General features: G+C 39.4%; 1 protein-coding gene across 2 annotated transcripts; it reads right to left on the bottom strand.

Moving 5' to 3' along the window:
* Positions 1-960: 960 nt before the first annotated feature.
* Positions 961-15,363, bottom strand: DSCC1 (DNA replication and sister chromatid cohesion 1). Of its 2 annotated transcripts, none has more exons than XM_074897586.1 (9): positions 15,125-15,363; positions 12,995-13,163; positions 9,697-9,831; positions 7,785-7,875; positions 6,331-6,469; positions 5,321-5,373; positions 3,979-4,136; positions 3,277-3,425; positions 961-2,225 (listed from the first exon to the last, which is right to left on the bottom strand). In XM_074897586.1, exons 1-9 carry the CDS (start codon positions 15,292-15,294, stop codon positions 2,117-2,119), a joined length of 1,173 nt encoding a protein of 390 aa, XP_074753687.1. In that variant the 5' UTR covers positions 15,295-15,363; the 3' UTR covers positions 961-2,116. The 2 variants fall into 2 exon arrangements, with proteins under 2 accessions (XP_074753687.1, XP_074753688.1); XM_074897587.1 differs by having other exon boundaries at positions 3,979-4,133.
* Between the last annotated feature and the right edge of the window lie 261 nt (positions 15,364-15,624).

Below are 15,624 nucleotides of genomic sequence, written 5' to 3'. Positions count from 1 at the left end.
CGCCAGCGTCCGGCTGAGCCCACGGCTGGTGGCTGACTCGCGGGAGCCTCCCCCTACCTGCATTTGCACTAGTAAAGCTCCGGTGACTGACAAACACAGCTACTTGAATGCGCAAACTAAGGTTTAATACCCGAACTTACTCAGGGGCCGGGCTCAAGGGCAGACCCGACAGAGACTCACAGGAAGATACTAAAACACGTCAGTCTTCACTTTTGAATAAAAAAAGGATTTAAGCCAACAACGCTGCCGGCAGCATGGCACTGAGCCACAACATGAGATCGGGTTAATGGCCTCTTCCCTCCCACCAAAGTGTGCTGCGGAGTGTCCTTAGTTCCAGTATCAGGAGGACGCTGCATGAAGTTTCTTCGTAACCGAGTTTTGTCCTAGTAAAAGCAAGTTTTGATTCATCTACCTTATGTTAAAATAAATGCTTGTGTCAAAGCAGCTAATGAATGGAGTTAGCCCTTTCAGAATCAGCAGTTCTTGAAATTTAGAAAGCATCATCTCATTTTCAGTGCCTGACAAAACAGAAGCACTGTGAACATGCAAAAATTTTTTATATAAACCTGAATCATTACCTCAGCACCATGATGCAGCACTATTCGTGGAATACCTGAATTCTTGTTTCAAAAACAAACCACACGCTAAGTATCTGTATCACAAAGTACAAGACTGTTAATTGTCTTGGGTATTTAAACTAGGGAACCTTCCGTGATGCAACGGAAGTTAGTTTCAAGGCTTTTATGTGTGTATTACCATTGATCTCAGAGGGAACCTTCTGGTGCAATTAAAAGACCACAGGTGCTGAAACCAGACTGAACAAAGCAATTCTTCCTGACAGAGTGCCACTGTAAGCCAGCTGAGGCCCTTCACAGCTGCATCAAACACCACACTTGTATGCTTCAGAAATGAGGAGCACAGGAACTGATCTCACATCAGTAGGCCAAGAATAAGCAGAGCTCAGGCAGCAATTTTTATTCAGCTTTTTATCTATAACAAAATTCCAGGGATGCACAAATCCATCTTAAGAGTTACATCTGATGTATAGTTTCTTTCCCCACTCACCCTGTATTTGGCATCCTAGTAGTTCCAAGATTTTTTATACCTTACATCTGAGTTTGATACAGCAAATTCTTTTTGCATAACCCCCCCTACATTTGTTAAGTTTTAAAAAAAACAATTTAGTATTAAACTCTAGTTTACTGACATGCAATCCTTCTTTATGGTTACAAAACTTCAATTTCAGGCATTCCACTTTATGACAGTATCATAAAAAAATCCTGTTTCATTGCTTTACACAGAATAATATTCCACCTCAAGTTTTCAATACAATTTCTGTGTGCCGTTATTTGCCATAACAAAGTTTTTTTAACAATAATTGTATTACAAAGTTTTATAAGCAAAGGTAGTCTTCTGTAAAACGTTAGTTTTACCTCAGCTACATTGTAATGTCAGTTTATAGAAAGTGTATAAGACAATGTCCAACTATTCTCTCATATCTTCATTCAACTGCAATTTGTTTTTTTGTAATATTTAAAAGGCAATTCTGCCAAGTGTTAGAAGTGTCAAGAGCCTGTGTTAATGTTATTCACAGACATGACCACAAAAAGAACCACCTTCCAAAATTAAGACTAGTGTTTAGTCTCAACAAGGAATAACTTGTTTATGAGCTTGTCAAGGTCTGCAGTATTCAAAGTGTCAACACTGCAACGAAATTGTAATCTTTAAAGAATGCTCACTGATGGGCAACAGACTAAGTATTCCGTTTTGCTGTTGAAATATATTCAATTGATTCAATTATTATCCAAGAGGTTTTAATTTTTAATGTCAGACTTCAGTTTACGTATAGACAGCTAAAGTGTATTCAAGAAGTAGCTTGACTCCTGGCATAACTACAGACACAAAGGAAAAAGAAGGTGGGCAAGGGCTGTTTCTTAGAAGAGGCAAGTGCCCTCACATTCTACTTAGCTGAGCAGAAAACAGAACTCATTCAAGAAGTTTAGCTGCTTAAACTCAAGAACACCATATGATACTGGTTGACAACTCCTGTCCTCAGGAGGAAGTAAGAAGCAACACTCACTCCATTCAGTATTCTCAGTTCTTAAAGCAATAGTTGTTAGGAGATGGGTCTTCTAGAATTATAAACCTTAACACCATTCTGCATTGAGGAGCGAGCATATTTTGTCAGAAGAACACCAACTGTCTGCTTCTCTGCACATAAGTCTCTATGTAGGAAATAAAGCAAAACACATTGGCATTAGAGATATTCTCATACAAAATGAATCTGTGACATATTTGTAAGTATAGCAATAAACTGGATTAGGGTATTCGGGGAGTTAATAAAACCTACTACTTAACTGTCACATAATGCTTTAAGTTACCTTGTTTAGAACTCAGCTTGACATTTAAGCAACAGGCAAAACTACATTATTTTATAGGACAAGAGAAAACGGCCTCAAGTTGCACCAGGGGAGGTTTAAATTGGATATTAGGAAAAATTTCTTCACTGAAAGGGTTGTCAAGCACTGGAACAGGCTGCCCAGGGAAGTGGTTGAGTCCCCATCCCTAGACATATTTAAAAGACGTGTAGATGTAGCGCTTAGGGACATGGTTTAGTGGCGGCCTTGGCAGTGTTAGGTTTACAGCTGGGCTTGATGATCTTAAAGGTCTTTTACAACCTAAATGATTCTATGATTTACTTCAGAAACAAGGATTTTATTTTTTAGGGGGGTTGGTTGGGTTTTATTATTGCTGTTCTCTAAAAGGTTTTCAATCTAGCAAAACAGTTAACTTTGAACTATTTAGTAATACTACAGTAAATTTAGAACCACTTATAAAGGTTTGATACAGTTACTTCTGGGCTACCATGTATATCTGCTCACCTGCATCCTGGCTGGCCTTCCAGAAAGCACTGTGGTGTAAGTGTTAACCACCAGAACAAGAAAGGACACAGCACAGGAAGCACTGCTGCTCTACAGTTCTTAAGTTATGGAGACTGATCCTGAATGTCAGGAGGTTTATCCTTTGAGTTAAGTCCACCTCAATTAAATAAGACAGTTACCGCCCGTTTAAATTTAGTAGGATCAGCTTTTTTAGCAAGTTTAAATCTAACAAATATAGCTATATTTCCCAGGGGTGGAGATTCTATTCATACAGAATTCATATTAATTTAAAATCGGCAGAAGCAATCATAGCTGATAAGAAGTCATCTGTGCAAAAAGGAATGGAACAAATATAACACTAATTGTATTTTAATAAAATGAAATCTAGCCTTACTGTATATAGGGGGTAATATCCTCTTCTGTCCACTTTTCTCGTATGCTGAATAAGCTGTTGAATCTTTCCTGATTGTCCTCAGGTAAGTCTTCCACTTTTAGCAGAAAGATGGTCTCTGGTCTTGAGGTTCTATCCACAAGTGCCAAGCCCTGTAGATCAGCATCCCAGAGAAAATGTTATGTAAAGACTAAACAATTAACCTTCCTTCTTTCTGGGGATAACCCATACAAGTCGCCCTTTGCACCTCCAAAGCCTTCTAAAACTGCACTGCTAGAAGCAAAATGAAAAAAGTATCTTAAAATTGCTGTTTTATAGGCAGTGTTTATCATTTCCTTTATGACAAGGAGGGAGGGGGAAATCCATTAAGTCCCAATATCTATGTCTCCTTTGAGGAGAAGGATTTTCATGGTGCTTGCTACTCTGCTGGCTGTCACTACAGTCTGCTCGACAATAGCTTCAGCTTCTGTTCTAATTATATTTACAAGTATTAACTGTACAGCTGCAACTTTTTTTTTTTCAAAGTGAAATGTGCCAGACTTTCAGAAGCCTGAACTGTCGTGATTCCAGACTACTGGTGCTCATAGTGGATGTCACAAGATGTACTTAACAACACATTCAATCCCCATTAATTTATAAAATCTACAATATGGCTCAAGTCAGTTAACAGCCTACTCATGGGAAGAATCCATACTTTGTTTTTACCTTAAGCTGATCAAGTCTTGTTGTCATCCCTTCAGGGACACTTTGTTGCCAGACTTCTTGAAATTCTGACAGATTGAATTTAACTGCATTTTGCAAAAGCATTTGTGCTATAGCTCTGCATATTTTATCTTCATGCATTTCAAAGTAAACGTCCCCTGCTGAGGAACAAAAAATGGGTTATCCTGGGTTCTTGCTTTTTGATAAAAGAAAGGATAACAGCTTCATTTTTCCATTCTGTTCTACAGTCTTCTACAAACCAAGTACCCTGGTTTTTCTTTTCCTCAGGGTGTAACCTGACTTAGTATTACTTTGGATAAATGATGGTATCTTCTCATTCTCAAGAACAAATTAAGCAGAATATTAGGCGTGTGTGCAGCACTGTCCAAGCTACAGTACTCATCATCAATAAATGTATTGGCCTCCTATCTTTTCCCCTTTCACAGTAATGTTTCTCCTACAGCTTTCATCCCTATTTCTGAATGGCTTGTATTAAAGCATTGACTGACTGTGGTTGAACAATTAATCAAAATTAACCAATTCCTTAATCATCCTTATAATACGAGATGATGAAGTGAATAATTAGAATTTATTTTCTTTCACACTGACTTGGCTAAAATGCTCTGAACAATGACAGGCATAAACACTTCCACTTTTTCCAGTCACCTTACCTTCCTGCAATTCAAACTTGTTCCTTTTGCAACCTCCCTAAATATTCTAAGACAATCTGTGTCACTCCTACTACTTTCCTATGTCCTTTACAGTTGAGCACAACTCCTACTTCAGCCAAAGGCGAGATTAAAGCAACTGTGCAGAAGAATTAATATTGAGATTAAGGCACTGAAATATTATGTCTGCGTGTGAGATGGCAACGAAGATTTAATCAATACAATCAATGGATCTTGTGGTGAAGTTCACGCACCCAGAGGCAGATGTCTACTCCAGCTAAGCTGAATTCAGGGAGGTCTACATGCCATTGACTATTCACAATGGCACAATGAGTTGCTTAAACATCTGAGATAAAGAATCTCTCTAAAGAGTGATTCCATCTAAATTTTATCAGTGAACCGTCTTTATTCACAAAATTATAGCTTGTAGACACCTAATAAATCACTTCAGATACCTCTGATAGATCCTGATTTTTTCCCTAGTGTCTTGTACAGTTTAATACTTTTTCCTATGAAACTTTCTCTACCAATTTTACTGATTCTTAACTCAGTTTGCTCCCTCCTTTTACTGACACTGTAGCAAATTAATTTATTTGTGCCATCCCCACAAACTCTGCATTTACTCATTAATGTTTCCCTTACGCAAAATTTAAATATGCATGTTTTCTCAAACTTACCATCATCAATGTATTTCCTTCCATAGCTTAAAAGAATATGTTCTATCATGTCTCTGAGAAAGAAAAAAAACCAGAGAAATCAAGGTTTAAAACTGTCCCCTAGGACACTACAGAAACAGTAACCAAGAAGAAGATGAAGGAACAGGTAAAGTAAAAAATCAAGGAGAATGAAGGATGGGACATGTCTTCATGGCTAAAATGAACAAATTGATAAAAAAACTTAAGAAGTTAAAGAAGGACAAAAGGGGACAAAAAAGACAGATGGGACTTGTCATCCCAAAAGTCTCTTCCACTTTCTAGTAAAGACTAAAAGGCGTAAGGAGAATAAGGAAGAGAGACTCTTGCAATGTTGCTTCTTTCCAATAAGAAGTGATGCAAGTCACAAACCTGGCAGTTAATTACCCCTGACTGAATAGCAGGCATTTTTCTAGACTCCTGGCATAAAATTACAACCTATCTGAAGACACTAATACTAACGTAAGATTTCTTTTTGAACCAAAACCCAAATAAATGGAAGACACTACACATTGTAAACTTAAGACTTTGTTTGACTGGTAACCTTAAATTATTTAATGACTCCAAATGGCAGTACAATAAACTCAACTCTTCAGATTTGAATTCAGTATTACACCAGAAAAATATACCATCTCAGACATTATGCGAGATGTAAACTAAACATTTCTGGCTAGCTTCAGAACAAGTATTTCAAGATGGTCAGTAATTTATGGCTTAAGCACATGCCACTTCCATCATTTATGATTCAGCAGAAATGTTTCAACTATTGAATCAATGGAAATACTACCAATAGATACTAAGATCAGTTTATTAACCTGTCTAAACTAGTAATGCCCTTGTATTTTCTTTGGCTCTAAAATATACATCATTAACACCACAGTAACTGGAATCTAGAGTTATAAGACTATAATTCTAATAAATAATTAATAATGATTGCAACTAGTATAGTTAATAATGACTGTAGACAATTTTAAGTACTAAAAGTTATTGCTTACGTGGGCTCTAGACATCCAAGTTCCTCAAGGCAGGTACGTAAAGGAACCTTACTTAAAGACCAGGACTCTGAGTCTATTAGTTGAGCCACGTGATTCAACAGTTTCATCTCATAGTCGAATTCTAGGATTCTCCAATATCCTGCCAAACAGAAAACAACAAAACAGGGTTAGAAGAAAAACATTAACACATCGATTCTGTTCCCCTGAAGATACATTACAGGAGTCTGGACATTTAAGTCACACCTTTACAAAGTATAGCAACAGCATTCTGTCCTTTTCAGGATTAAAACTGAGAAAAAGAACAGAATAGTAAGAGTAAATATAAAGGAGAAAGAAATCAAATCATCTCAATTATTCATAACTGTTTATGTAGATTAACTGCCACAGATACAAAGACACTACAAATCCCATCCCAAGATAAATCCAACCTGGAAAAAAATAACTAATTTACATACAGAACTGCATGAACTGAACTGCCTGCACTGGCCCTGCAAAGTGGCAGTTCAAGTCCCGCCAAGTTCACAGAAATTCAGATGTGACAAAGCACAGTTCTGGTACAGTGGTGCTGTACAGCTGTAAATGACAAGGAAAGTCATATGTGAGATTGTCCTAACCCACCTCATGGGACAGTATAGAAAAGATGGAGCAGAAGTCTTCTCAGTGGTGCTCAGTGACAGGACAGGAGGCAACAAGCACAAGTTGCAACAAGGGAAAAAATACCAGCTGGGTATTAGGAGAATTTTTTTTCCCCTTGTGGATAGTCAAACACTGGAACAGCCTGGACAGAGGTCGTGCAACCTCCATCCTTGGAAATGCTCAGAACTTGGCCAGCCAAGGCCCTGAGCAGCCAGCTCCAAGCTGGCCCTGTTCTAAAGCAGGGGTTTGAACCTGATAACCTCTAGAGCTGGGTTCTGCCCTATGTAATTCTATGACTCTAGGACTGCTGTCAGCTGGTGTCCAGGTGAGGGTCTGGGCTTGGCCAATTATAGGATGAGTAGGACCATCCCAAGGTGAGACACTTGTTCCAGCCTTGCCTCACATGGTAGGGAGACTTCTGAGATAAATCCAGCCTGGGAGGAACAAGAGACTATGAAAGGACTGGGGTTACCTAAGGCTCAGCTATTTTCTCCTCTAGAACTGCAGAAAGCAGTACCCACTCATCCACAAAGAGGGCAATCAGCCAAAAAATATTTATGGGTGGGATACTCTGATGCCAGTGAAGCAAACAAGGAATTACCCTGTGAAGAGCCAGACTACTCAATGCCTGCTCAGGTTTCCCCTTCTGATCAGCTTCAAAGCAGCAGAGGATATAGGAAATACGGAAGATCTTAGTACTTTGAAGTAACTTGCACCTTGAAAGACAAGGATGTGGACTGGGCTTTAGAAAGAGGAGATACATATATTTTGTGGAAAAAAACTAAACAGGGCAATAATATTCTTTAAGAGATGAATACCTCCAATTTTGCAGGCATCTATAACCTGCAATTGGTGCATTATTTCTTCTTCACTTGCTTGAATCAGACTTAACAGATCTTCCGTTGTATACTGCAACAGGGGAAAAAAGAAGAAAATAAACCCAGTTAACCTTGCTCCTTTGCTTCAGCAAGAATGCTAAATGCATTGTAAGATATAATGAAAGAAAGACTTAGAAGATTTTTTTTTCCCCACAAGCTCTGAATTCTCTAAGGTTTACCACACTCTCTGAAACTTTTACTGTAACTTACATTTTTCCCTCAAAGGGTTCTTCAATATAAAACCCAGTCTAACTACAGGGAAGTCTTTGTGCCGTGCAGAAGTAATATACCTGTATTCCCAGGATGTCAAACTAGCACAAGTAGGCACCATACTAAGTAAAGTACCACAGCAAGAATGAAAAGCGAATGTGTTCTGTCTTTCCTAAATCACATATTTTAATCTATGGCTTCCTTACAGTAATACCTTATAGTGCTATAGTTCCTTATGGTTCCTTTCCTGTAGTTCTCTGTGTATGATACAGTACAAACAACTGAACAGTAAGCCACCAAAACAGAGTAATTGGTTTTCAAACAGATTAAACATGGCTTATTTTTTCCAGCACCCAATAAATATTAAGTGCAAGCAACAACACAGCAAAAATTTTTACTACACACATGTTGTTTGGGATTCAAGTGAGAACTAGTCACATAGGAAAGAGAGCTTTCCCATGGAGAGCTTTGAGATTAAAGCTATGCCACTGGCATAGCTAAGGTTCATAAATATTTATCAGATATATCTAGCTGTTCTCTGTAAGTTGATATGTGAAACATTCTTCAAAACAGAGAAGATCCGTCCTCAAACTAGGCAGTAACATCTGGGGAGACACTGACATGTTTTTATAAAATACATTTTAAATTATCAGTAAATACTATTGCATAAAATACATTTTTGTGTTGCTAGCCTTTGTCAGTGCTGATAATTCCTGGACATCCCTTATTTTGCTGCTGTGTCCTTTTATGCCTAGACCAGAGCAGGCAGGAAAAATGAAAGCGGGAAAAAGCAATGCTGGGGGAAAGATTCTGTAACTTATCAGAAGTTAGGCTGTTCATCACCCAGAGAGAGGCAGCATTTCCCTCCACAGGAAAAAACAAACATCCATGCTTGTATATGCAAGCAAACAGATGGTTTGTTAGTATCCGCTTCAGTCAAGACTCAAGTGTAAAATACTTTGGAGCAACCATTTCTGTTTTCTAAAGTCAAACGAAAACCCAACCAAACTAACAAAACTCCAGGATTTTTACAAGCCTTTCATCTGATATTATATGCCACCCAGTCCAGGTCTCTCCATTACTATTTAGATCCTAAAGTGGATTTCCTAGACATAAAAGGGCAGCAGAAAAAGGATTTTACTGGTGTCTTTTTGTAGTGTCAGTCTTATTCTCTGCCTTATATCATCCTCATCATTCTCTGCAACTCCCTGCTTCTGTCATCATAAATTACTGATTAGCAAGTGACTTGTATGTGAGTGCCCTGTGACGTTATACTTAGCTCATACAGGACAGCCCTAAAGAAGGAGGGAAGGCTACATAACACCTTAGTCACGTGACTCTCAAGGAATTTACAAAAGGTTGTGAAGACTGTCTTCAGGAAACTCCCCACATAAAACAGGAAATCCCCAGTCTCTTTTGGTGTCCTGCCTTGTCCTCTTTTTACTAAATAAAGGTTGTTTACCTGCTACTCAGTAGAAGTGCTCATAATTAATATATTGTTTAGAATAGTATGCTTTAAAAATTAACTCAGAGAAGCACTCTAACACATGGGAGCAAAGACACATTCTTAACTAGAAAAATATCTTCTCTTTAATTTGCCCATTACCAAATCACAAGAAAGTAATTTATATAGCTGATTTACCTTTGAAAATGTTAAAGTCTGATCGTTCTGACTATCTGGCCCTTCATATGGATCTTCCATTAAAAGTTTCCTCAGTTTCTTTAGTTTTGGTCGACATCTCCTTAATTCCCAGTAGCTATTGGAGAAACCAGCAATCTACAAGAAAAAACAGTGCCTCTTAAAAGATTTTAATCTACCATTTGGATTCAAAGAAGTTTACTAAAAATTATCAGCAAAAAGTGTTAATCTAGTAATTAATAGGGTAAGTACTTTAAAGTTTAAACAATCATTGTAATATTTTCGATTAAAAAATTTACCACAGGCAATGAAGAATAAAAACCCACTGCTGGTTGATAAAAATATGTTCACAGCGATATGACAAAGGTAACAACTCATTTCTACTTGCAAATGATAGAATATCATCATAGGATATATTTCTGCAGTCCTCATCAACATTTCTTTTCCTCTTAATACTAAATTATAGTACTGCCATAAAACTCCTCCTGTATTATCCTGTTCCCATCTTCCTCACTTATTCCCATGCTTGGGTTCTACTTCATGGTCTTTTTACACCTTAATGAATCATCACATCACTAAGTTCAAGTAAACAGACATTAATGAAACAGTAAGCTACACCTTCACATACTAACAAGACATCTCTGTTTCTCATTCTGATTCAACACAGAAATAAAAAGGATGCAACAGGAAGCTCTGGTGTAATTGATTCAACAACACTAATGAAATAAAACTTTATCTTCAGAGTAATCCTGAGGTGCTTAATGGGGCATATTTTAGAATACCTGCGAGATTTTTTGAAGAGAGCAAAGTACTGGAGGCCTTTCAGCATTGCTTCTACTATTTACCAAACCAACAGAAGTGGGTACAGAATAGCAGAGGCATAACAGGCTCCAGGTTTGTGACTCCTAACCTAGGCACTAGCTCCTTGTAAAAAAGCCTCCAGATAATACCCCAAATGCTTTACCAGACTACTTTTTTTTTAAGGTCATTGTTCTACTGATCGAGGATGCCAATTAAACTCAGACACCAGAGAGAAAAGAGTAGGCTGATTTTACTGTTAATAAACAAAGGATATAACTAAATACTACAGAAAATAAGCACTAGGAAAAATACGGAATAGCACACTTACTATTACATACAGTTAAACAAGGCAATCACCTAATCATTACTACACGATGGGGAGAATAGTGATTAAGAAAGATCCATCACCACTTGCACATGTTACCATCACCCAGCCCCACAGTGGTTGCGCAGCCCCGGTTACAGCGAGGGTTTGCAGAGCCTGTCCCGGCAAGTGGGAAATCCTACGCGGTGCGTCCATCTGTAGGTGAGGCACCCCAAGTCGCTGCAAGCGGGTCCAGCCTTATATACCAAAAATCAGCAAGCCAGAATAACTTGCATCTTTGTTTTGAGCAGAAACATCTGGTTTCATCCTCCTGTTGGATTCCACACAAAGCCTGGACAGGGCTCGGGGAGAAGAACCAAGGGAGTTTCTAACAAGGACAAACACGTGGGTTCTTAAGCCTTGAACACTGCTGTAAACAAGGGAAGCTGGATGTACATTCTCACAGCATTTCATCCTCACTACTAATTACATTTTGTCTAAGCTACATCTTTCACTAGTGAGCATACATATTTTGTTAATGATCAGATACTAATAATGAACGCTAATGATAATACAGATTTTACTAATTAACAGATATTAATAACAGATAATGTTTAGTTGTAGAGGTTCATCTATTATTCAGGCCCTAGCACTACAGTCATCCACTAAAAAAACCCCAAACTTTAAAATAATGTTCCATTTAAACCAACTATACACAAACCACCTATGTGTAGAAGTAGTCTTATCCAAATTCTAATATAGAGAAAGCTTTCAGTATTTAATCTAACTATTCCGTAGCTTGTTTGGCACAAAATTCAGGCAAATACTAATTTCCTGATAAACTTGTAAGCTTTTTTCCCTCCCTCCATGTCAAATAGCATTTACCTAAGTGTTAGAATTTGTTTCTTGCCAAGTTCTTTTCTGAGCAATTTGGTAATGAACAAGAAGGTACTCTACATAGAAAAGAAAATAAATAATTCTAATTTGTAATCCAAAGCTCATAACTGGAACTGGTCTGTGTGAGGTGAATAAAATGGCAGATGCTTTGGCCGTGAGTATTATTAGCCTTGCAAATGGTACAAAGAGCAGCACAGAAACTGCAGAAGGGCAGTGAAGCCCCAAAATACTGAATAAACATAGCATCTTTTGCTATGTTTCACAATTTGCAGTGTCAATACACCATGTAACATTTTTGAAAACATTAAGAAAGCTCTTAGAAATAAAACTCTAAAAATAATTCCTAAGCAAATCACATTATGTTGACATGTGTGACTTCAGAGGACTACTGAGATCATTAAACATAGCAAAAAAAGAATACAAAAGAATATTACTTTCTCATTAATCTAGTTTGAATTAACTTTTTCTATCAGCTGAACTGATGAATTCACAGAAGAAATTGTGTTGTTTTGATTATTATGTTCATCTAAGGACAAGCAGGATTACTCCTCAATGATGTCACTATATCCGCTGCAGCAAATAATGACCTAGTAATAATAATTGCGCAACTATTTTGAGTAGAATTTTATTAACTATGCTTCAGAAGAGAACAATGAATTCTTTAAACTGAGAACTCTAAAATCATTCACTCCAACAAACCTTTACAGATGCTAGTTGAAAGAGAGTCACCTTTGAATATATTTCTGTATTTAAAAAATACTATTCAGGCATGACATGGTATAATCTGCCTTTTGGGGAAAACACTTTTAAGAATCAATTTGCAAGCAGCTTATTTTAAAAATAGCTGCTAACACTGAGAAATTAGATTTTCTTTGAAAGCTCTTAATACCTACCACAAGTAATTACTATCCACTGAAAATAAACCAAACTTTTAAATTCTTAGAAGCAATAATTATCATACATTATGGATAAAGTTCAGTTGCCTAAAGAAGGGCCCTAGAGACATTCTGGGCACCCTAAGGTATAGCGTACCCCTTGTGTATAAAGCGTATTTATAAAGACATCCTCTTGGGACTGTTCAATCTACAAAGAACCTACAGGAGACTCACGTCCTTCTGTAGTGGCAGCTCAAAGCTAGACCAATACCACAAGGCATCTAAAATGGCATTAGAAGTCTATGTTTAGGCAACTGAATCCCAGCCAGGATTCACATACGTATCTTTGATAAAATCCAAGCAATTATAGAGAATAACAAAGTAAAGAATTAAAGCAAACAAACAAAAACGCAGAAAGACATGCCTGTGAATGAATGATATTACAAGATGCTTGATCGGCATTCAGCTGTTCTGGAGTTTTGCAACCAGGAATAAACAGCAGCATATTTGAGGTATCTGCTATTTTCATGTCGTAAGTTTTATCTTTGCTGCACAACACTGCTTGTTCATCCTTTTCACCACGGATTACTAGGCTGGAAAAAAAAAAAAGCACAAAAATAAAGATGTATTTTTACCTCTATTTCAGGATGAACACCTGTTAAACTTGTCTGATATTTTTTCACATTTATCCATTGGTAAGAAAGTTATAAACTGCAGTTCTATTTGGTAGTAACAGTCACAGTACACCAAAATATAAAGATGCAATTGTCAATTAATCTAAAATATCTTAACACTATGTTTTTTCCTCAACTTTTTGAATTTTCCCACTCTAAGACACAAGTATTCAAGGTTTTTATGCAGATCACAGTTGAACTTCCTCACCTGCCTTTTCACACAAAACCCCCTAAAACACTGATTAGGTTATGCTTAAAGCCTGAACTAGTTCACTAATCTTAGAAATGAGATTACAACTAGAATTGTTCTTTAATGAAGACTGAAACTGGCCCATTCTGAAACAAGAAAGTAAACAGAGATTGTGCCTACTGGGCAGTGTCCTTCAGATAATTCCTCTCAAAAAAACACATTTTCTTGCAAGTAATTCCAAGCAGGAAAGAAAACCATCTTCTAGCACATTTCAGTATAAAGAATCAGTGCAAACCCATGCCTTAAGCTCACATACTTGATTAAATAGAGATTCTTAGAGAGGACATGATAATACCAAAGCAGGACCACAACAGGGGAACATTCATTTCCTCCCAGGCTACACTAAATTAAGTGCTCACATTCAATTTCATCAAGCTGCTCATCTTGCTTCCAAAAGTTCACATGCATGAACAGAGCTCAGCTGTGCCCCAAGTGCTCTTCAGCATGACTCAGGCCTCTAACCAATGACACCTTATCAGTATTGCACTGACTATGAGCAGGCTTAACAACATACAGCTCGCAGGACTGTTTTCTTTAGAGGGAGTTCTAGTATTGTATCATTTTAAACATTTGTACTGGCATTGCAGTAAAGAACAAAATTTTGAAACTATCAAAAACTTAACTAGAATCTGTTCTTGGTCCAGAGTTAGATGCCACGTAAGCATCCTACCAAATGCCGACGGAACAGTGTTATGTCCTTCGCTGTTGTGTTTGCCTAAGTTGTAGATCCCCTGTCATCCACCCAACGTCAAGAGTTCCAGTAAGAAAATCTCTGAAGTCAGAAGGATTCTTTTAAAGACATATCTCCTTTCCTAAGCACAAATTTTTAAGCATCTCTCTTTATATGCCTGGCAAGAAACTCTCCACACTTTTGGCTAGGAGTCTCGTGAGAAGCAATTATTCCATATGCAAGAAAAAAAAAAAAAATCAGAAAATGAGAGGTCACCAATACAAAGGCCTACAGAGGTAGGAAACTTGAGTAATGAAGCTGCTACTCTGGGAATAGGAACTGAGTTTGGTTTAGGTCCTTATCACCGACTCACACTGTTAGAATGCATGAACCATCACCTATCCCATCTCTTTTTAATGAGCGCAACAGTTATTTTGCTAAAATAATCTAAACGTGTCATAAATACTCATCATAAAGTGCTGGCTACGTTTGCTTTGCCCAGCTTATTTTAGGTGGTGCCAGCTTTTAGTTTCCGATTTAACTCAGCCAGGTTTAAAGGAAACCTACATTTTCACGCAAAACGTATTAGACCAAGACTGGGAAAAAGCCCCGTTTAAGGGCCGTGTCAGCTATTTAACGCTAAAAGTAGGACAGCAGAGCCTTGACAGCACGCAGCCCCCCGAGGCTCAACCCTGCTTCATCCCCACCCCGCGCCGCTGCTCCCACTCTCCCGCGCATGGCGGGGCGAGCTCTAAGGGGAGAAATCTCCCGCCGCGGGGCGGGCCTGACACGGCCTCTGAGCCTACCTCGGGTCGCCGTCCCGGCCACCACAGCAAGCGGTGATGGCGGAGGGGGGGGGGGGGTGTCGTCGCCGTCCGGGTCGCGCCTCGGCGCGACCCGGACGGCGACGACACCCCCCCCCCCCCACCTCCGGGCCTCCAGGGGGCGCCCCGCCCGTACCTGCGTCCCGCCTCCAGCTCGGCGCAGAGGCCCGGCTCCAGCTGTATGAGGCAGCACTCGCCGGTACCGGCCTGCGGACCGAAGCTGAGGCAGTGCACCGCCGGTAGCAGCTCCGCGGGGTTCAGTTTAGCCGTCTGCAATGTCGCGTCCACCTCCGCGCGGCTCCGCATGGCGCCCGCCGGGCCGATTCGCTCCGAAAAACGCGCCACACCGCTCCCCGCCGAGGCGGGGCCGCGGCGAGGGGCGGGGAGGGAGAGGCGGGGAGGCGGGCGCCGCTGGTTTGGTTGGTTTTTCTGGTTGCCTGCGAGGCGCCCGGTCGTGAGCGGCGGGGCGGGCGGCAGCACCTCGGAGTTACGCCGAGGGGAACCGCTCTCCTCGGCGGCAGCCGGTTCCGGCCCAGACGGACGAACCTCCCGGTTTCTGACGGGCTGCGCTAGAGGCAGGCTGGGCTACGATAAATCCTCTCTCTATACCACTAAAATGCCGTAAAAATCCACAAA

The sequence above is a fragment of the Athene noctua genome, chromosome 2 (genome assembly GCF_965140245.1).
Source record: "Athene noctua chromosome 2, bAthNoc1.hap1.1, whole genome shotgun sequence".
Classification (NCBI taxonomy): domain Eukaryota; kingdom Metazoa; phylum Chordata; class Aves; order Strigiformes; family Strigidae; genus Athene; species Athene noctua.
Note: the sequence above shows the minus strand (reverse complement) of the source record. Positions and strands in the feature narration are given on the sequence as shown.

What these genes read in the sequence shown, in the direction of transcription:
- DSCC1 (XM_074897586.1), bottom strand. Translation starts at nt 15,294, where the DNA reads ATGCGGAGCCGCGCGGAGGTGGACGCGACATTGCAGACGGCTAAACTG. An exon ending in GAGCTGGAGGCGGGACGCAG is followed by an intron (nt 13,164 to 15,124) that starts GTACGGGCGGGG and finishes TTTTTTTTCCAG; the next exon opens with CCTAGTAATCCGTGGTGAAA. An exon ending in GTAATATCATTCATTCACAG is followed by an intron (nt 9,832 to 12,994) that starts GCATGTCTTTCT and finishes TTTTTCTTGTAG; the next exon opens with ATTGCTGGTTTCTCCAATAG.